The 22396-nt window shown below is 31.2% G+C and overlaps 2 protein-coding genes across 2 annotated transcripts; both read left to right on the forward strand.

The window, feature by feature from the left end:
- Positions 1-4748: 4748 nt before the first annotated feature.
- LOC132733621 (acetylcholine receptor subunit alpha-like) lies at positions 4749-5907 on the forward strand. Its single transcript, XM_060720283.1, has one exon. The coding sequence runs from the start codon at positions 4774-4776 to the stop codon at positions 5905-5907; it is 1134 nt and encodes a 377-aa protein (XP_060576266.1). The 5' UTR covers positions 4749-4773.
- A 9763-nt stretch (positions 5908-15670) lies between these two features.
- Positions 15671-16351, forward strand: LOC132733622 (acetylcholine receptor subunit alpha-like). The gene has a single exon (XM_060720284.1). The coding sequence runs from the start codon at positions 15671-15673 to the stop codon at positions 16349-16351; it is 681 nt and encodes a 226-aa protein (XP_060576267.1).
- The last annotated feature ends 6045 nt before the right edge of the window (positions 16352-22396 follow it).

Raw genomic sequence — 22396 nt, forward strand, 5'->3', positions numbered from 1 at the left:
AACTTCTACGTTATTTTCATTTCATATTTTTAAATTATTGTGTGTGTAGTTAATGTGCCGCTAATGAAATAATTACAAAAATGATGTTAAAAAATTTTTTATATCTCTTGAAACCGAATACATGTATGTTACTTTTTATGTACTTACGGCAAACTCTGTTTTGAATTTAATGATAAATTCAATTTTGTAAACATGCTGTTACTTTATATCAACTGTAACTCAGATATACAATACGGATTATTACTTATATTTCTTTCTTTATCTATTTATTTATTTATCTATTCGTTCGTTCGTTCGTTCGTTCCTTCCTTCCTTCCTTCATTGATTGATTGAATTGATTGATTGATTGATTCATTCATTGAATATTTGCATGATTTATAAATCAGTCATGCTAAAAGTTCAGTATTTGAAAATGTACATTAATTTACAGTTTAATTATATACAATTTCACCGTTAAATCGGATTAAAATAAGAATTCAAAGGGATTAATTAAATAAATGTGATTATTGATATACATTATGTGTGCAAATTAGATTACGCTGCTTTTGATTATGCTATATAAATTAAGGAACATATCGTTAAAAACAAAGTCTAGGATTTACTCATTCATATAAAATCAGTGAGTAAGCTATTTATATTCGAATAAATACGTTTGTCATAAGAAAAAAGTTTTTAAACTTTAAATAAATAAAGGATATTCAAGTTTCTTCTATGAATACAGAATTTATTTCATCGAGGGGTATGAAAATATATATTTCATGAGTGGCAGCAGCTGATAACTTTAATACCAGAAGATGAAAATAAATCCTGTAAACACTTGAATTTTCTGCTTATTATATTATAATACCTTTTCTCTTTTTTAACCTTATGAATAGAAATAATTCCTTTTAAATTTTGTATATTGGCTGGATTTAGAAGAAAGTAGTCTGGCAAGACACCAGTGAAAATACAGAAAATATTCTTCACTGCAGTGAAAAAGACTTGCAGTGAAATACGGAAAGTTAAAATACACATTTTTGTTCATGAACATTTTTCAATATTTCATTTTTTAGTATTTAATACAGAATTAATGTCACTAAAAGGCCAATGTATCAGATATGCTATCAATTTTATTTCTCAAAAACATTTTATTTTTTGGTATCTTGTTACAGTTTCCAAAAAAGTAATTAGTCATTTGCTATAAAGATGAACTATCTCAATGTGCTTCTTTTGATCTGTTCGTCTTTGGTATACATATAGTGAATTAAAGGTTTGTATGGCAGTCAAAATACTACTTTTTGTACAGTTTGTTACATGTCTGACACATTACTTCAATTACAAACAATGCTATTCTCTTCAGTTGTTAAAACATCTACCATGTTCTAAGTCCATTATCATAACTTTTTAAACACATTATTGACATTTCAAATATTTAAAAACAAACATGGATTTCTAAAGCATAGTGTGCCTCTTACATAGCAAAAGTGGCTTATAATATTCATATCTAAAATTGTTGTTTCGTTGTTTAACTACTGAGCAGAATTAAATTAGGACTAGTAATTGAACATTGCGACGCCTTCTTTATACGAGAAGTTACATCGTTCAAAATTTTCCACGTTTTCGCCATTACAATTTGTAGCGTTGCTGTTATTTCCAATTCTAATGAATGTGAGTAATCACAGAAAATAAACGCAATACTCTACTCGTATGAGTCTTATAATTTTTCACACCTGTCTAGTCAAGGAAGTACAAAGTCTGATAAATATTATATTATTAGTTATAAAGATTAAGTGCAGTGTTATAATCCTAGTAATATAAATAATATTATATAAATAACACATGGGTTTGTGGGTAACAGTAAAAATATCATCCCGAGGAAAATACTGTTACCCGAGGCGTAGCCGAGGGTAACAGTATTTTTACGAGGGATGATATTTTTACTGTTACTCACAAACCCATGTGTTATTTATTTTATTACCCCGAACAAAAATACTGAGATGATCTGAAATTGTCAACTGAATCTAACTGTAACAAAAATAAACCAAGAGTAACAATAACTAAACTGTCCTTACCTTTTAAGTTTTAAGTGTACTTTACTGTAGGCCTACTTGAGAAGTTTTCTTTTTCTTTTATCCTTTAAGCAAGTGATGATATCTACAAATCATAAACATACAATAAGCTAGGTTTTTGTTTAGAAAACAAAACACTAACCCATTTACACGGTTATGATCTGTGAAATCTGATCCTTCTGTTTCCAGAATATTCTTCGCATGGTTTTTGACAAAATAACGATGATATCCTATGTCTGTCCACCATATTTGTAACGTTTCACTGATTAAATTTGTTAAATAATCCTTTGTTGCATGCTTAAATCGTCTGCATGTTCCAGTTTGACACATAATTATTTACATTGCAATTACTTCCGTTGAAAACGGATGTTCACTTTTTGACTATTCAGCAAAAAGATATTTTATACGCGAAAAGCACACCAGGGTGCAAACAACTAAATTTTATGAGTGTCATAGGGACTCCAGAGGAGAAATTGATGTTCTATCGTGGTTTAAAGTTGAAAATAAGAATGAATCGAGAAAAAAATGGCGGCCATTTTATGTCATTTTATTTAGGAAATAGACCACGTGACCTCTTAAAAAAATACTGTTACCTATGTAACAGTACAAAATTCTTAGTCACGTGGTACACTTGCATTAACAGTAAAAATAACTCCCAGAGGCCTATGGGAAATTAGCATTACGAAAAAAGTGAGGGGTAATAAATACTTTATATGATTGTGAGCAGATATGACATTAATTATTACATGTTGCAATGAAAGAATACAATGAATGCAAATACAGAAAAAAGTACCGGAAAATAACAAGGGCGGTTATCTGATACAGGAGATATACAAATAACATAATTTAAAAGCAAACTGACAAATTTTAATACTGGAAATGCACTAGGGCATAATACATTTGACATAAAGACGAACAATATACATGCATTACACATGTCGGTTTAATACCCTCGTGAAGTAAACGTCATGGTTATGCAATAAAAATCAGCGTAACAAATAAATAGTACTGGAGACCTTCTGCCATGCTTTGTTATAGTATAACCTGAAACCTCTCTCAACAAAAAATGTATTGATCTCACTTAAAACAATGAAATGTCGATATTATCTTTTCATTAGGCTACACAGTTCATATATTACTTTGTATCCAAGGAGATTCACTATATCTAAAACCGAGAAACAATTAAATCCCATTACCACTTTAAAAAGTAATTAAGCAAACCATTTTTCCAAAATAATCAATCAATAAGAATAGCAAATTGTATAGGAAGATCTGACCTTAATATCTCAACATGATTTTGTTTTGTCCAGAGAGATTTCATCATTCACATCAACATTCCATTTTACTAAACAATTACAAACTGTTAATAACATTTTATATAATATTCATCATAAATCCTCTGTTTATTTTAAAGGCACAAATACGTGACTGTAATGATTTTGATTTCACTAAAAGTAATGAAATGAAAAGAATAATGTTTCAAAATCCCGAGTAGAAAAAATAACCACTATTTTTATGTCTTAAGAAAATTAATGTCGTATGTATTAACGACAGACGAACAACAATTTGGGGACAATTCTTTAAACGAAAATAAAATAGCTTGCACGGATAAGGAATACATATGAATAGTTTGTCTGCATTATTGGAGATTTAAGGATTATTAAAGAGTTTAATTTGTACATTGTTGTGTCAAGTTTGACACATTTTGACTTGGGACAAGGTAATAGGATTTCCTATTGTGATGGTTTAAGAGTACGAGGCGTGGTCAACAATTACCCGAAATGTGTTTCTGATAAAGGTCATGCTGTTTTCTTCATAAAACTGTTTGTTTCATCTATTAAATTAATAATTTTTCTTAGATATACACGTGTTGACCATAATGTGTTTAATTGTTAAGATTTTTGTTTCCTTGTAAAGAAGATATATTAGGCAACAATATAGTGTTTATTATGTCAACATTTAATAAATGTTCAGTATATACAATTAATATAATTAAATAATTAATAGCTTTATTTAAATTTCTGGGTCATCTCTCATATATTAATGTGTAAGTGCATTTTGATTACTTCTAATATTCAAAACATAAAGGTGGCATTGCAATGGAATTCAAGTTTTATATTTTTTTAGTAAAATCTTGAAGGTATGAGCTCTTCTTCGGTTACATTGTATATAATTGTGGTTTATTTTAATAGTTGTTTTGTTTGGTCCTAGTATTCTGTTTACCATTTGACTCTCCTAATCAATATGTACGAGCAGATCTTGATGTAGGTATAAAACATCTCCATTTGTAGAGTATACATATATGAACTATCTCTTGCTCTTCAGGCAATTTGGCTATTAGTAAAGTTATTATAATTTAAAATTGTATATGTTTGTGTCTGTGTTATTCTTTGATAAAACTTTCAATATTTCAGGATTATAAAACGTACAGATATGACCAGCAATCACGCATTATTCTTCCAAGGCATTGTTTGCCTCTCCTTATTAATCAGCAGTATCTATTGTCATAGTGCAAACGATGCAAAAAAGCTGCTAGCTGATAAATTGCTGGGTTACGAGAAACGTTTAAGACCTGTAGTAAACCAATCCAAGCCGTTAGAATTATCTGTAAGCTTCGAACTGATGTCAATTCAAGAATTCGATGAAGTGAAAGGACAGCTAACTATTACTGCAGTTCTTCTATTAAACTGGATTGATGAGTTTATGAGATGGGACCCAAACGACTATGGAGGTCTTGAGGCAACTCGTGATCGCAAGTGACAGTGTATGGACACCGAATTTGGTTTTAGTAAACAACGTTAATAAACTTGAGAAGATAGGCGATGATTGGCAGCTGATCCGCGCTTTACCGAACGGTGAAACATTTTATTATCCTGGTGACGTTTTCTCTGCTTCGTGTCGGGTGGATGTGACCTTTTACCCATGGGACAGACATAAATGTAGCTTTAGCTTTGCTCCCTGGGGCCAAGTTAACACGGAACTAGTTTTAGGTCCAACAGACGACAAAGTGCTTACATCATACTTTTCAGAAAACGGGGCATGGGCGTTTTATCATTCTGGTGTTGAAACAAGTTATGGAGGCCATTCAATTGATTTTGTTTTATATCTTAAAAGAAAACCTATGTATGTTTTTGTTAATGTAATTCTCCCAATTATTTTCATGGCGTTTTTGAATACAATGATTTTCGCTATTCCAGTAGAAAGTGGTGAACGAATATCTTATAGCATTACAGTCCTTTTGGCTATTGCCGTTTTCCTGACGCTCGTCGGAGATAACCTTCCAAAAACGTCGAGTCCAATGTCATTTTTCGGTTACTATTTACTAGCAGTTCTGATAATAAGCATAGGAATAACTATTGTTACGATTCTTAATGTGCATCTGTATTACAAAGATGAAAACGATCCTGTTCCTGAATGGATTGCCGGTTTCACAAAACTCTTGCAATGCAAGTGTAGAAACAAAACTCACAAACGTAAACATTCGACAACAAAATCCAAAACAGGAACCAAGAGAGCAAAACCGTATGCAAACCATATTGCAAATGTTGAAAATTACACTAATAACATAGGTGTAATAACTGAATCTTATTATCAAATACATAGGGGAACGGTTTACCGTCCTATGATAAATGGTAGATTACCTTTTCAGAGAAGGTCAATGACCAACACTGTTGAAAGCAATAACTCAGTAGAAGAACAGAAATATGAAGGTACACAAAATGACAAAACTATGTCATGGAAAGATGTCAGTTCAGCTCTTGATAACTTTTTCTTTTTGGTGTCATTTGTTGTTATTGCTGTAGCAACTGTTTCATTTTTTGCATATATATCCGGTACTAACAAGGATAACAAGGAATAAAGTTGCTGACAAAACGAAACATAGACTGTGTATAAACAATGCATCTTCGGATACAAATTCTTTATATAGGAACGAACGAAAACTATATTATTCTCTTCATAATGTCAAATGGTCTATAGAAGGTTTTTTTTTCAGCTAAAGTGTTCTTTGAAGTAGATTTTTTTAAAGATTATGATGTTAATACTTTTAAAATATTCTGACTGGATAAATGGGAGACTTAAACACAAAGAATAAGGAAAATGTAATCGGACGCATATAACATGTTTTCTTTTTAGGATCTTCTTTTGTGGCATTTTTTTCCAGACGAAATCAAAGTTTAATGACTATTTCGAGAGCACGCAAACGCACAAGCTTGATAAAGAAACACAAAAATCAATGGATATCTGTCATTATGTGTTCTTCATAAGCAAAGAGTTTTTTCTTAATTTAATTATACATATCAAGTTCCGGAAGAGTGTCAGGACACTGAACATTAATTGTCTCGGGTGAAGTATAACACTACACAGTCATGTGGAATAATACTTGTACACATATTTGGTATTGTAGGTGTATAACTATGCATTACGTATCTACTCATAGAAAACACCAAAAACATTACCAACATATATATCAAAACAAGAATAAAATCATTTTCAATATTTACTGTCCAATTTAATAAGCAGAGTGGATATTTAGTATGATGTAATATAAGTATTTGCGTTTTGCACCAATTTGTGTTGAAACAAAATAAAGTTTTCTTGTTTTAAATATATCTAACAAAAAAGTAGAATTTGTTGTTATTAAAAGAATGGCTATTAATATTTTTTAATAAATATGTCTATACTTTGTTGTCAGTTAAAGCTCCATAATGTCCGAGAAATGTTGAAAATTGTATTCTTTTGAAAGCCCTTTAAATAGTTGCTGTCCTGCTATAGTATCCACCGGTCTTTGGTCTATTTCCTGAACCATCTTTTGGTATTGTTGCCTTTTAACATTTCGTACAGTTACTGTGACAGTGATTTTGTATTATGTATGGAAACCAAACATACTACCTTGTTTACATTTTGTTACTTTTATTACAAATACATGTATTTTCACATTCAGCATTATGTTCTTCAGGTGATAAGCATCTCAAATTCCCTGAAACCATTATTTCAACGTAAAAATAAAACTCATGAACCTTCCTTAACACAAATAAAGATACATTTGTTTCTGGGACAGACTGTGCCTTCCAAGTAAATAGAAAACACTTGAATTTTCTGTTTATTATATTATAATACTTTTTTCTCTACTAGGAAGAATTTCTTTTTAATTTTGTGTATTGGCTAGATTTAGAAGAAAGTAGTCTGGCAAGACACCAGTGAAAATACAGAAGATATGTTTCACTGCAGTGATAAAAAATACAGTGAAAATACGGAAAATAAAAATACGCATTCCAGTTCATGAACATTTCTCAATATTTCATTTTTAAGCATTTAATGAAGAATTAATGTCACTAAAAGGCCCATGCATCAGATATGCTATCAATTTCATTTCTCAAAAACATTTTATTTTTTGGTATCTTGTTACAGTTTCCAAAAAAGGTAATTAGTCATTTGCTATATAGATGAACTATCTGAATGTGCTTCTTTTGATTTGTTCGTCTTTTGTATACAAATAGTAAATAAATGTTTTGTATGGCAGTCAAAATACTACTTTGTGTTCAGTTTGTTACATGTCTGACACATTACTTCAAATACAAACAGTGCTATTTTCTTCAGTTGTTAAACATCTACCATGTTCTAAGTCCATTATCAAAACATTTTAAACACATTATTGACATTTCAAATATTTAAAAACAAACATGGATTTCTAAAGCATAGTGTGCCTCTTACATAGCAAAAGTGGCTTATAATATTCATATCTAAAATTGTTGTTTCGTTGGTTAACTACTGAGCAGAATTAAATTAGGACTAGTAATTGAACATTGCGACGCCTTCTTTATACGAGAAGTTACATCGTTCAAAATTTTCCACGTTTTCGCCATTACAATTTGTAGCGTTGCTGATATTTCTAATTCTAATGAATGTGAGTAATCACAGAAAATAAACGCAATACTCTACTCGTATGAGTCTTATAATTTTTCACACCTGTCTAGTCAAGGAAGTACAAAGTCTGATAAATATTATATTATTAGTTATAAAGATTAAGTGCAGTGTTATAATCCTAGTAATATTAATAATATATACTTTATATGGTTGTGAGCAGATATGACATTAATTACTACATGTTGCAATGAAAGAATACAATGAATGCAAACCGGAAAATAACAAGGGCGGTTATCTGATACAGGAGATATACAAAAAAGATAATTTAAAAGCAAACTGACAAATTTTAATACTGGAAATGCACTAGGACATAATACATTTGACATAAAGACGAACAATATACATGCATTACACATGTCGGTTTAATACCCTCGTGAAGTAAACGTCATGGTTACGCAATAAAAATCAGCGTTACAAATAAATAGTACCGGAAATCTGCCATGCTTTGTTATAGTTTGCTGTAACATGAAACCTCTCTCAACAAAAACATGTATTGATCTCACTTAAAAAAATGAAATGTCGATATTATCTTTTCATTAGGCTACACAGTTCATATATTACTTTGTATCTATGGAGATTCACTTTATCTAAAACCGATCGAGAAACAATAAGATCCCATTACCACTTAAAAAAGCAATTAAGCAAACCATTTTCCCAAAATAATCAATCAATAAGAATAGCAAATTGTATAGGAAGATCAGACCTTAATATCTAAACATGTTTTGTTTTGTCCAGAGAGATTTCATCATTCACATTAACATTCCATTTTACTAAACAATTACAAACTGTTAATAACATTTTATATAATATTCATCATAAATCCTCTGTTTATTTTAAAGGCACAAATACGTGACTGTAATGATTTTGATTTCACTGAAAGTAATGAAATGAAAAGAATAATGTTTCAAAAACCCGAGAAGAAAAAATAACCACCATTTTTATGTCTTAAGAAAATTAATGTCGTATGTATTAACGACAGACGAACAAGAATTTGGGGACAAATCTTTAAACAAAAATAAAATAGCTTGCACGGATAAGGAATACATATGAATAGTTTGTCTGCATTATTGGAGATTTAAGGATTATTAAAGAGTTTAATTTGTACATTGTTGTGACAAGTTTGACACATTTTGACTTGGGACAAGGTAATAGGATTGCCTATTGTGATGGTTTAAGAGTACGAGGGGTGGTCAACAATTACCCGAAATGTGTTTCTGATAAATGTCATGCTGTTTTCTTCATAAAACTGTTTGTTTCATCTATTAAATTACTAATTGTTCTTAGATATGCACGTTGTGACCATAATGTGTTTAATTGTTATGATTTTTGTTTCCTTGTAAAGAAGATAATTAGGCATCAATATAGTGTTTATTATGCCATCATTTAATAAAATTTATTAAATGTTGACATAATAAACACTATATTGATGCCTTATATTCATTACATACAATTAATATCATTAAATAATTTACAGCTTTATTTCAATTTCTGGATCATCTCTCATATATTAATGTGTAAGTGCATTTTGATTACTTCTAATGATAAAAAACATAAAGGTGGCATTGCAATGGAATTCAAGTTTTATTCTTTTTAGTAAAATTTTGAAGGTATGAGCTCTACTTCGGTTACATTGTAAATAATTGTGGTTTATTTTAATAGTTGTTTTGTTTGGTCCTAGTATTCTGTTTACCATTTGACTCTCCTAATCAATATGTACGTGCAGATCTTGATGAAGGTATAAAACATCCCCATTTGTAGAGTATACATATTGTTGATATATACATGAACTATCTCTTGCTCTTCAGGCAATTTGGCTTGTAGTAAAGTTCTAATAATTTAAAATTGTATATGTTTGTGTCTGTGTTATTCTTTGATAAAGCTTTCAATTTTTCAGGATTATAAAAAGTACAGATATGACCAGCAATCACGCATCAATCTTCCAACGCATTGTTTGCCTCTCCTTATTCATCAGCAGTATCTATTGCCATAGTGCAAACGATGCAAAAAGCTGCTAGCTGATAAAATGCTGGGTTACGAGAAACGTATTAGACCTGTACTAAACCAATCCGAGCCGTTAAAATTGTCTGTAGGGTTCGAACTAATGTCAATTCAAGAATTCGATGAAGTGAAAGAACAGCTAACTATTACTGCAATTCTTCTATTAAACTGGACCGATGAGTTTATGAGATGGGACCCAAACGACTATGGAGGTCTTGAGCAACTCGTGATTGCAAGTGACAGTGTATGGACACAGAATTTGGTTTTAGTAAACAACGTTAATAAACTTGAGAAGATAGGCGATGACTGGCAGCTGATTCGCTTTTTTCCGAACGGTGAAACATTTTATTATCCTGGTGACGTTTTCTCTGCTTCGTGTCGGGTTGATGTGACTTTTTACCTATGGGACAGACATAAATGTAGCTTTAACTTTGCTCCCTGGGGCCAATTAAACACTGAGCTAGTTTTAGGTCCTACAGACGACAAAGTGCTTACATCATACTTTTCCGAAAACGGGGCATGGGCGTTTTATCATTCTGGTGTTGAGACAAGTTATGGAGGCAATTCAATTGATTTTGTTTTATATCTTAAAAGAAAACCAATGTATGTTTTTGTAAATGTAATCCTCCCGATTATTTTCATGGCGTTTTTAAATACAATGGTTTTCGTTATTCCTGTAGAAAGTGGTGAACGAATATCTTATAGCATTACAGTCCTTTTGGCTATTGCCGTTTTCCTGACGCTCGTCGGAGATAACCTTACAAAAACGTCGAGTCCAATGTCATTTTTCGGTTACTATTTACTAGCAGTTCTGATAATATAAGCATAGGAATAACTATTGTTACGATTTTAATGTGCATCTGTATTACAAAGATGAGAACGATCCTGTTCCTGAATGGATTGCCGGTTTCACAAAACTCTTGCAATGCAAGTGTAGAAACAAAACTCACAAACGTAAACATTCGACAACGAAATCCAAAACAGTAACCAAGAGAGCAAAAACGTATGCAAACCATATTGCAAATGTTAAAAATTACACTAAAAATAACGATGTGTAATAACTGAATCGTATTTTCAAATACATAGGGGAACGTTTTACCGTCCTATGATAAATGGTAGATTACCTTTTCAGAGAAGCTCAATGACAAACACTGTTGAAAGCAATAACTTAGTAGAAGAAGAGAAATATGAAGGTACACAAAATGATAAAACTATCTCATGGAAAGATGTCAGTTTAGCTCTTGATTACTTTTTCTTTAAAGTGTCAGTTTTTATTATTGCTGTAGCTACTGTTTCCTTTTTCGCATATATATCTGGTACTAACGAGGAATGAAGTTGCTGACGAAACGAAACATAGACTGTGTATAAACAATGTATCTTTGGAAACATATTCTTTATATAGGAACGAACGATACTATATTATTCTCTTTATAATGTCAAATAGGCTATTGAAGGTTTTCTTCTATTCAGCTAAAGAGTTCTTTGGAAGTAGCTTTTTAAAGATTAGGATGCCAATACTTTTAAAGTATTCTGACTGGATAAACGGGAGACTTAAACACAAAGAATAAGGAAAATGTAATCGGGCACATCACATTTTCTCTTTTACGATCTTCTTTTGTGACAATGAACTTTTTCCAGGCGAAATCAAAGTTTAATGACTATTTCTAGAGCGCTCAAACGCATACGCTTGACAAATAAACACAAACAGTAAAGAATATCTGTCATTGTGTGTTTTTTAGAAGCAAACAATCTTTATTTACATAAGTATACATATCAAGGTCCGAGAGAGTGTCAGGACACTGTACGTTACTTGTCTTGGGTGAACATTGTGTTCCAAGACTAGCACCCACAGTTGGATGTGATATGTATTTATATAACACTACACAGTCATGTGAAATAATATTTATACACATATCCGGTATTGTAGGTGAATAACTATGCGTAATGTATCTTTTCTAAAACATTACCAACATATACATCAAAACAAGAATAAAAATTATTTTCAATCTTTACTGTCCAATTTAATAATCAGAGTGAACATGGATATGGATGTATTTAAACGGAAGTATTTTCGTTTCGAATCAATTTGAGTTTAAACAAAATAAAGTTTTCTTGTTTCATATGTAACTAACAAAATAGTAGAATATGTTGTTATTAAAAGAATGACTATTTATATTTTTTTTAAATATGTCTAAAACTTTTTGTCAGTTAAAGATCCATAATGTCCCCGAAATGTTGAAAATAATTCTTTTGAAAGCCCTTAAAATGTTTGCTGTCCTGCTATAGTATCCACTAGTTTCGTTATATTTTGTTGTTACTTTTATTACAAATACATGTATTTTCACATTCAGGATTATGTTCCTCAGGTGATAAGCATCTCAAATGCCCTGAAACCATTATTTCAACGTAAAAATAAAACTCATGTTTACTCTTCCTTAACACAAATAAACATACATTTGTTTCTGGGACAGACTGTGCCTTCCAAGTAAATGAATTTTCTGTTTATTATATCATAATACTCCTTTCTCTTTTTTAACCTCATGAATATGGAGCATTTCTTTTTAATTTTGTGTATTGGCTGGATTTAGAAGAGAGTAGTCTGGCAAGACACCAGTGAAAATACAGAAGATATGTTTCAATACAATGATAAAAAATACAGTGAAAATACGAAAAAAATAAAATACGCATTTGTGTTCACGACCATTTCTCAATATTTCATTTTTAAGCATTTAATTAAGAATTAATGTCACTAAAAGGCCATGCATCAGATATGCTATCAATTTCGTTTCTCAAAAAAAAAATTGTATTTTTTGGTTTTCTTGTTACAGTTTCCAAAAATGTAATTAGTAATTTGCCATCTTAATGTGCTTCTTTTGATCTGTTCGTCTTTGGTATACGTAAAGTGAATATTATTATACATGTCTGTATATTACCCTCGTGAAGTAAAGGTCACAGGTATGCATAAAAATCAGCGTTACAAATAAATAGTTCTTAAATTGAGACCTCCTGCCAAGCTTTGCTGCCGTTTCCTGTAACCTGAAACCTCTCTAAACAAAACATAAATTGATCGCACTTTTGTAACAAAAAAATGAATTCTTGATTTTATCTTTTCATTACATAGTTCATATATTACTTTGTATCTATGGACATTCTCTTTATCTCAAACCGCGAAACAAATAGATCCCATTACCACTTTTAAAAAAGCAATCAATCAAACCATTTGTTCCATAATATAAATCATTCAGAATAGCAAATTGTATAGGAAGATCTGACCTAAATATCTAATCATTTTTTTGCTTTGTCCAGAGAGATTTCATCATTCATATCGACATTCCATTTAAATTACTAAACATTCACAAACTGTTAATAACATTTAATATAATATTCATCATAAATCCACTGTTTATTGTAAAGGCACAATGACTGTAATGATTTGATTTCACTGAAAGTAATGAAATGAAAAGAATAACGTTCGACATGTTGAGTGGAAAAATAACCACAATTTTTATGTTTTAAAAATTAAATGTCATACGTATTAACGACAGATGAACAACAATTTTTGGACAATTCTTAAACAATTGTACGAAAACGGAATATATATGAATAGTTTGTCTGTAGTATTGGAGATTCAAGGATAATGAAAGAGTTTAACTTGTACATTGTGGGGTCAAGATTGACACATTCGTTTTGATTTGAGACAAGGTAACAGGATTTCCTATTATAAAAGTTTATTAGTACGAGAGATGATCAATAATTACCCGGAATATGTATCAATTCTGATACATGTCATGTTCTTTTATCAAATTTATAACTTCATTACGTTGTATGTTTCATCCATTAGATTACAAAATTAAATATAACTGAATAAATGACATCTAATATACCGTATCAGGCTTTTTTAATGATCATAAAAAGTTCACAGCGGTGCAGCTAAAAAATGTTTTCGAGGTATGCATACGCTTTCTTTCTAGAAAGCTGGACTAATTTTAAAGATATAATTGCGCATGCGCATGATGTTAACGTTCTACGTCGTCGTGGCGCTTTAAAAAGACAAATATGCTGTTGTGTGCGAACTTGAAATATTGTTTACAAAATTTACAAAATAAAATATAATTGTGAATATCATGATTACAGCTAAGATTTGTTTTAAGTATTTATTGTATTTATCTAATTTAAAAACTTATTCTTATAATGATTAGGATTTAGACTCCTTAACAGAAAGACTCCTTATAGTACCGAAACACAATTATTCACCCACTGGGTTTACAGACACAGACCTTATACTCCACAAAGCGCCAAAGAGTTTGACTTTAGTATATTTTTGACGTCACGGCTTATAGCCATGTGACAACATTCAGATTGCGCCATGTTCACATTTCTATGTTTTCTGATGATTATAATGTGTTTAATTGTAATGATTTTTGTTTTCTTTTAAGAAGGATATATTAGGCATCAATACAGTGTGTATTATATCAACTTTTAATAAATATTCATGATTAATAATAAATAATTACTAACCTTATTTCTTGCACTTCTTGTACAGCCCTCGTATGTAAATGCGTAAATGAATTTTGATTACCTGTAATAATAAAAACATAAAGGTGACGTTGCAATGACATTCAAGTAATTTTTAATAAAATCTAGAAGGAACGAGGTCTTCTTCGGTTACATTGTATATAATTGTGGTTTATTTAGATAGTTGATTTGTTTGGTCCCAGTATTATTTTTACCATATGACTCTCATAATTAATATGTAAGAAAATATTTTGATATAGGTTTAAAATATCCCCCTTTTTAGAATATACTTATTTCTCATATAAACATGAACTATCTCTTGCTCTTCAGCCAATTTGGCAATTAGTCAAGTTATAATTATTTAGAATTGTGTATTGGTGTGCCTGTTGTATTTTTGAATACATTTTTCAATATTTCAGGATTATGAAACGCACATAAATGATGACCAAGTACGCATTAATCTTCGAACGCATTGTTTGTCTCTCCGTATTAATAAGCAGTATCTATTGTCATAGTGCAAACGATGCAAAAAAGCTGCTAGCTGATAAATTGCTGGGTTACGAGAAACGTATAAGACCTGTAGTAAACCAATCCAAGCCGTTAAAATTGTCTGTAGGGTTCGAACTAATGTCAATTCAAGAATTCGATGAAGTAAAAGAACAGCTAACTATTACTGCAATTCTTCTATTAAACTGGACCGATGAGTTTATGAGATGGGATCCAAACGACTATGGAGGTCTTGAACAACTAGTGATCGCAAGTGACAGTGTATGGACACCGAATTTAGTTTTAGTAAACAACGTTAATAAACTTGAGAAGATAGGCGATGATTGGCAGCTGATTCGCGCTTTGTCGAACGGTGAAGTATTTAATTATCCTGCTGACGTTTTCTCTGCTTCGTGTCGTGTGGATGTGACCTTTTACCCATGGGACAGACATAAATGTAGCTTTAACTTTGCTCCCTGGGGCCAAAGTAATACGGAACTAGTTTTAAGTCCTACAGAGCATCAAAGTGCTTACATCATACTTTTCAGAAAACGGGGCATGGGCGTTTTATCATTCTGGTGTTGAGACAAGTTATGGAGGCAATTCAATTGATTTTGTTTTATATCTTAAAAGAAAACCAATGTATGTTTTTGTAAATGTTAATCCTCCCGATTATTTTCATGGCGTTTTTGAATACAATGATTTTCCTTATTCCTGTAGAAAGTGGTGAACGTATATCCTATAGTATTACAGTCGTTTTGGCTATTGCCGTTTTCCTGACGCTCGTCGGAGATAACCTTCCTAAAACGTCGAGTCCAATGTCAGTTTTTGGTTACTATTTACTAGCAGTTCTGATAATAAGCATAGGAATTACTATTGTCACGATTCTTAATGTGCGTCTGTATTACAAAGATGACAACGATCCTGTTCCTGAATGGATTGCCGGTTTCACAAAACTCTTGCAATGCAAGTGTAGAAACAAAACTCAAAAACGTGAACATTTGACAACAAAATCCAAACCAGGAACCAAGAAAACAGAAATGTATGCAAACAATATTGCCAATGATGAAAATTACACTAGTAACACCAGTGTAATAACTGAATCTTATCATCAGATGCATAGCGGAAAAGTTTACCGTCCTATGATAAGTGGTAGAATATCTGTTTTGAGAAGCCCAATGACCAACACTGTTGAAAGTAATAAATCAATAGAAGAACAGATATATGAAAGTACACAAAATGATTCAACTATCTCATGGAAGGACGTCAGTTCAGCTCTTGATAACTTTTTCTTTATGGTATCATTTCTTGTTATTGCTGTAGCTACTGTTTCTTTTTTTGCATATATATCCGGTTTTAACAAGGATAACAAAGAATGAAAATGCTGACAAAACGAAACATAGACTGTGTATAAACAATGCATCTTCGGATACATATTCTTTTATTAGGAACGGACGAAAACTATATTGTTCTCTTCATAATGTCAAAAAGTCTATAGAAGGTTTTCTTCTATTCAGATGTTCTTTTCAAGTGTTCGTTTGAAGAAGATTTTTAAACATAATGGTGTCAATACTAATAAAATTATCTGACTGGATAAACGGGAGACTTACACACAAAGAATAAGGAGAATGTAATCGGACACATATTATATTTTCTCTTTAAGGCTCTTCTTTTGTGGCATTTTCCTTTTTCCCGACAAAAAAAAGTTTTTAAACTTTTTAGAGCCTTTAAAAGCACAAGCTTGAAAACGACACACTTTTATTACAAATACTGTATTTCACTTCAGCATTATTTCTTCAGGTAAAACATCTCCATTCCCTGAAACCCTTATTTCAAAAGTAATAAAATCATTTTACCCTTTCTAAAAAAATAAAAAATTTTTTTCTGGGTAGAATGTGCCTTCCAATACATTCTGAAAAAATAGGCTTTATGTCACATATTTAGTTAAAACTAATTTAACATTTGTTTTTTAAAAAAACATTGTTTGGGAAAATATTTTGCAAACAGAATTGTGTTAAAAAAATCATTTTGAACCAAAAATTTACTTTTTTAAAGGGTTTTGGACCCCAATGGGGACTATCAGGGAAATAAAAAATTGAATCATAAGTAGATGTATACCTTAAAGTACACCTGTATGCAAAATTTAAACAAAGTTTACCGTACGGAAATCAAGTTATGGCCACTTTTCTGAACTCAAGCTAGGATGTTATGAGGGCCCTTTTTAGAAAGTAGGAAACTTTAAATAATCTGCAATAACATTCTAATGAAAAATGTTTTCCCATTAATTTTTGGTAAGAAACAAATAGTACCAAACAGCTAACAATCCAAATAAGCAAAATTATGGTTTTTACTTAAAATTAATGAAATCTGTATAAAAATGTTACCCTACCCCACCCATTTTTACCACGTGTCTGACCATTTTTCTACTTAGGATGCCTAATTTAAAAAGTTCTTAAAATTTACCCAAATGGGTGCCTGTTTTCAAAGTTTCCCTAAATTTTTAAAAAAGTATATTGGTTGATCTTGTAAAATATGAAATACTTTTACCGTCTAGTTTTGATTATATTACACTTTGAAAATATCAGGTACCATATTTATTACTATATTTAGCATAATTTAGCCAATAAATACCTATATAAATTAAAAAATCAAAATTAAACACTTTTTTTCTTTCCAAATGGGACATGAGAGATACATAAATAATGTTAAAAGAAAAAAAGAAAGAAAAAAAAAACGTTGACCCTTCTGGGGATTGAACCCATGGCCCTCATTTTCAATGTAGTTAACAGTAGTTCTAGCCTATTTGAATACTATTCAAAGCGGAGGTAATGCATTAGGGTGCTAATACCTTAAAAGGGTAAGGGGATTGTACTGAAAGTTCGCATACAAAATCTATTTAGAAAAAAATTGTACGTACAAGTTGCCTTTTAGAGAACCAAAATGTATTAACTGTTAAAATATCTAGTCACATGACCAATTTTAAACAAAACATCGTTACTATTTTTGTTTCAATTTCTGTTTTAAATATTGCAAACATTGCAACTCAAAAGTTTGACGAGTTCGTTAAACACACGTATTTTTGTTTCCTATCTACAATTAATAAAATAATTTTAAAACACCTATCATAATTTTCAGCGAACCATTGATGGGTGTTTTACCAAACACAAACTTGTTATTAGCTCGCTCAGGGTTAGCTATTAGTATCAAATGGGGAATACTCCGACGTCCGTCGTCCGTCGTCATGCGTCATGCGTCAACAATCGTCTTCTTCTCGGAAACTGCTGGGCAGATTTACTTCAAATTTGGTCTGTAGCATCCTTGTGACAGTCACACTGGAATTTGCTCATGTCATTTCAATTGGCCCCTTTTAGGGGTCAACAGAGCTAAAAATAGAAAAAAAAACCTTTTAACATCTTCTTCTACATAACTAAATGATGGATGATCACCAAACTTTATCTGCATTCTTGGCTAGTCTTTTATCAAATTTGCTCATGTAAATTTGATTGGCCCCTTTTAAGGGTTTTCTAGGGAAAAAAAAAAAAAACAAAAAAAATGTTACACGTTGAAAAATGAAAAAATTTGTAAAAAATAAAAAATAAAGTAAGGAAAAAATAATTTAGGGCGTTTAAAACTCCCTAAAGAAGATTTGGCCCAATAAAAAATTAAAGCCAAAGGTGACAGATACGGGAAATTTGGCATTGGGACATAAAACTTAAGGGGACAATTGAACAAACAAATATTATTAAAAAGGGTCGAAATTTTCCCTTTACTAAAGAAAACGAAAAAATTTATCCAAAAAAAAATCAGCTTTAAAACAAATAGGTAGCATTTTGATTCCCTGTCTTTGGCTTGCCCCCTAAATTTTCCTGGGGACCTAAAATTTTTCTTTTTTACAAACATTTTTTTGTTTGCTTTTTCTCCCAAAAAGGGGCCATGCCCGTAAGGGAAAATCACTAAAAAAAATGTGGGGGGAAAAATTTAATATGCTTCAAAAATTTTCAAGTAAAACAAAAAACCCAACATTTTTATGTCTTTAAACAAAAATTTTGTTTATGGCGCAAAGGGAGTTTTTTTGCGAAAAGGAAAAAAACAACGTTTTTGGGGTGCCAGTTCTCAAAACAAAAAAAAAATTTAAACTCTCAACGAAAAGGGAAAAAAATATACCCAAATATTTCGTCTTTTTAGTATTGGAGTTTACAGGAAATTTAAAAAAGGGGAAAATTTAAAAAAGTTGGGTTTGGTAAAAGTTGGGGGCCCCAAAATGACATTTTTTTATTTGGAAAAAAACATACCCAGGTTTTTTCCCTTAAATTAAATGAAAAGGGTTTTGGGGTTTTAAACAAGGGTTTGATCCTAAGAAATACCAGGAATCTGTTTATTATTCAGATAAATATCATGTAGTCTTAAAATTTAAAAAGTTATACCTACATAAATTGGGAATCCCTTTATCAATTAAAATTTGCGAACTTTAAACAAATTAAAAGGGGTGCAAAAAATTTAAAAATTTAATATTTTTTTAAAATTTTAAATGTAAAGTTTTTAAAAAAATTTTTAAAAAAAATTAATTTCATAGCAAAACTTACAAATGAGCGCCCATCAATTCTGACTTTTCCAAGAATTTATGACTCCTTAGGGTTTTTGAAAAACAAAATTTTTCCCCCCTTTTGGATTTCGGGAAAATCAAACTCAGGGGGGACTGCGTACCCCTTTTGAAAATTTCCCCCTTTTTGATCCCCCAATAATGGTTTAATTTTGTTTATAGTTTTTGTTAAATTGGGTAAAGAGGAAAATTTTTACAAAAAGAAAAATTTTTTTTAGTTTAAACTTTTTTTTAAAATAACGTATTTATTATAAACATTTTAAACAATCGATGGCTTTTCCCCGGGTATTTCTGGATTCATTTCTCGTATTATTAAAGCGGAAAATACAATTTTTGATTACTTCAATATAAAAATAAGTTAAATTCAGGGGTGGCCATTGCAATACAATTCAAGTTTTTATGAAAATTTTAGTTAAATCTGGAAGGTGTGAGCCCTTCTTCGGTTTACCATAGTGGGCATTAAAATTGGTAGTTTAATTTGCAAAAATTGAATTGTTTGTCTCATTTTTTCTTGCTTACCATTTTACTCTCCTTAATTAATACGTACGAGAAGATTTTTGATATAGGTCTAGAATATCACCATTTTTTTGCTTGTTTATTCTTTATAGTTATGAATCTTCCCCGTGGCCAGTTTTATATTACTATTAATAAGTTAAGTTATAATGATTTTTGGAACTTTGTTGATGATTTTTTTAATTTTATTTTAGGTTTAAAAATAAAACGCACGGGGTTTTTGACCAGGCAATACGCGATTATTTTCTTCGAACGAAAAATTGTTTGGGGCCTCTCCTTTTTTTTCATCCAAGAAAAGAATCTATTTGTCAAAGGGGGCAAACGAGCCAAAAAAAAAAACCCGGGGTTTTTACCCCTGAAAATTAAAATTGGGACTTCCCGGGGAAAACGTTAAAAAAAAAGACCTGTAGGTAAAACCCAACCCCAAAGCCCGTTAGAATTTAATCTGTAAGCTTCCGATATGATTTTCTTTTCAAAATTCGATAAAGGGAAAAAGAACACCCTAACAAATTTACTCCCAATTTTAAAAATAAACTGGGATTTTGAGTTTATGAGATGGCCCCAAAAAAGACTACGGAGGTCTGGGGCAACTCTTTTGTTTTGGGAAAAGTGAAAAATTTGTATGGACACCAAAAATTTGGTTTTAGGTAAAAAACGTTTAATAAACTTTGAAGAAGATGTTGGTGATTATTGCAGCTCTGATTGTTTTTTCTAAGCCCGAATGGTTTTTAGCGTATTATGTTTCCTGGTGACGTTTTCTCTGCTTCGTGTCGGGCGGATTGTGACAATTTTACCCATTGGGACAGGACATTAAATGTTTAGATTTAATTTGCCTCCCTGGGCCCCAAACAAGAGACGGACTTAGGTTTTAAAGTCTAACAGACGAACCAAAGTGCTTACAACATACTTTTCCGAAAAACGGGGCATGGGTGGGCGTTTTTATCAATCAAAGTTGTTGAAAAACTAGTTATGGAGGGCCAATCAATTTTTGATTTTGGTTTTATATATTGAAAGAAAAAACCTATTGTTTTGTTCTCGCGTAAATGTAATGCTTCCCAAAATTATTTTCATTGGCGTTTTTATTAAATTTACAATGATTTTCGCTATTTCCCGTAGAAAGTGGTGAACGAATATCTTATAGCATTTACAGTCCTTTTGGCTATTGTCGTTTTCCCTGACGCCGTCGGAAGAAAACCTTTTCCCAAAAACATTCGAGATCCAATGTCAAATTTCGGTTATTATTTACCTAGCCAGTTTCATGATAATAAGCACAGGGAATTTACTATTGTCACCCGATTCTTAATGTCCGTCTGATTACAAAGATTGAACAACGATTTCCTGTTCCTGAATGGATTTGCCGGCTTCACAAAAATTTTCTTACAATGTAAAGTGGTAGAAACAAAACCACAAAAGTAAAACATTTCGACAACAAAATCCAAAAACAGGGAACCAAAAGAAAACAGAAACAATTGCAAACCATATCGCAAAAATTATTTGAAAAATTACACTTAGTAACACCAGTGTAATAACTGAATCTTTATCATCAGATTGCATAAGCGGGAAAAGTTTACCGCCTATGATTTAAGTGGGTAAATATCTGTTATTTGAAGAAGCCCAAATGACCAACACTGTTAAAAGCCCAATAACTAGAGAAAGAACCCAAGGGAAATATGGGAAAGTACCACAAAAATGAATTTAAACTACTTCATGGAAGGACGCAGTTCAAGCTCTTTTTTGATAACTTTTCTTTATGGTTTATTCCATTCTTTGTTATTGCTGTAGCTACTGTTTCCTTTTTTGCATATATATCCGGTTCCAACAAAGAATGAAGTTGCTGACAAAACGAAACATAGACTATGTCTAAACAATGTATAAAGAAATATTTTCGTCATGCTTTAATAACTTATCGAGAACTGCACTTGCATTGACAAAAGTCTCTTTTGATATATATTCTGTATATAGGAACGAATGAATAGTACACAGCTTCCTTAATAATGTCCCAATGGTAATTTCATCTATTTCCAGGTTTTATAGTTGCTTTGAAGGTTTAGGACCTTTTTAAAACATTAAATGGTTTAAATTTACCTTTTTCAATATGCTGAACTGGGGAATAATAACCAGGAGAAAAATGTTATTTAGGGAGAAAATTTAATCGGGAACCCTATTTTAAACTTTTTTTTTCACTTAGGATCTTCTTTTGTGGCATTGACTTCTTCCAGACGAACACAAAGTTTTCTGACTATTTCACGAGTACTAGAACGTACACGCTCAAACGACTATGGATATCTGGCAAAATATGTTCTTCAAATTC

Source organism: Ruditapes philippinarum, unplaced genomic scaffold (genome assembly GCF_026571515.1).
Source record: "Ruditapes philippinarum isolate M1 unplaced genomic scaffold, ASM2657151v2 ctg1089_1_1_1_1, whole genome shotgun sequence".
Taxonomy (NCBI): Eukaryota; Metazoa; Mollusca; class Bivalvia; order Venerida; family Veneridae; genus Ruditapes; species Ruditapes philippinarum.

Coding starts and splice junctions, on each gene's coding strand:
- LOC132733621 (XM_060720283.1), top strand. CDS start 4,774: ATGGAGGTCTTGAGGCAACTCGTGATCGCAAGTGACAGTGTATGGACA.
- LOC132733622 (XM_060720284.1), top strand. CDS start 15,671: ATGATTTTCCTTATTCCTGTAGAAAGTGGTGAACGTATATCCTATAGT.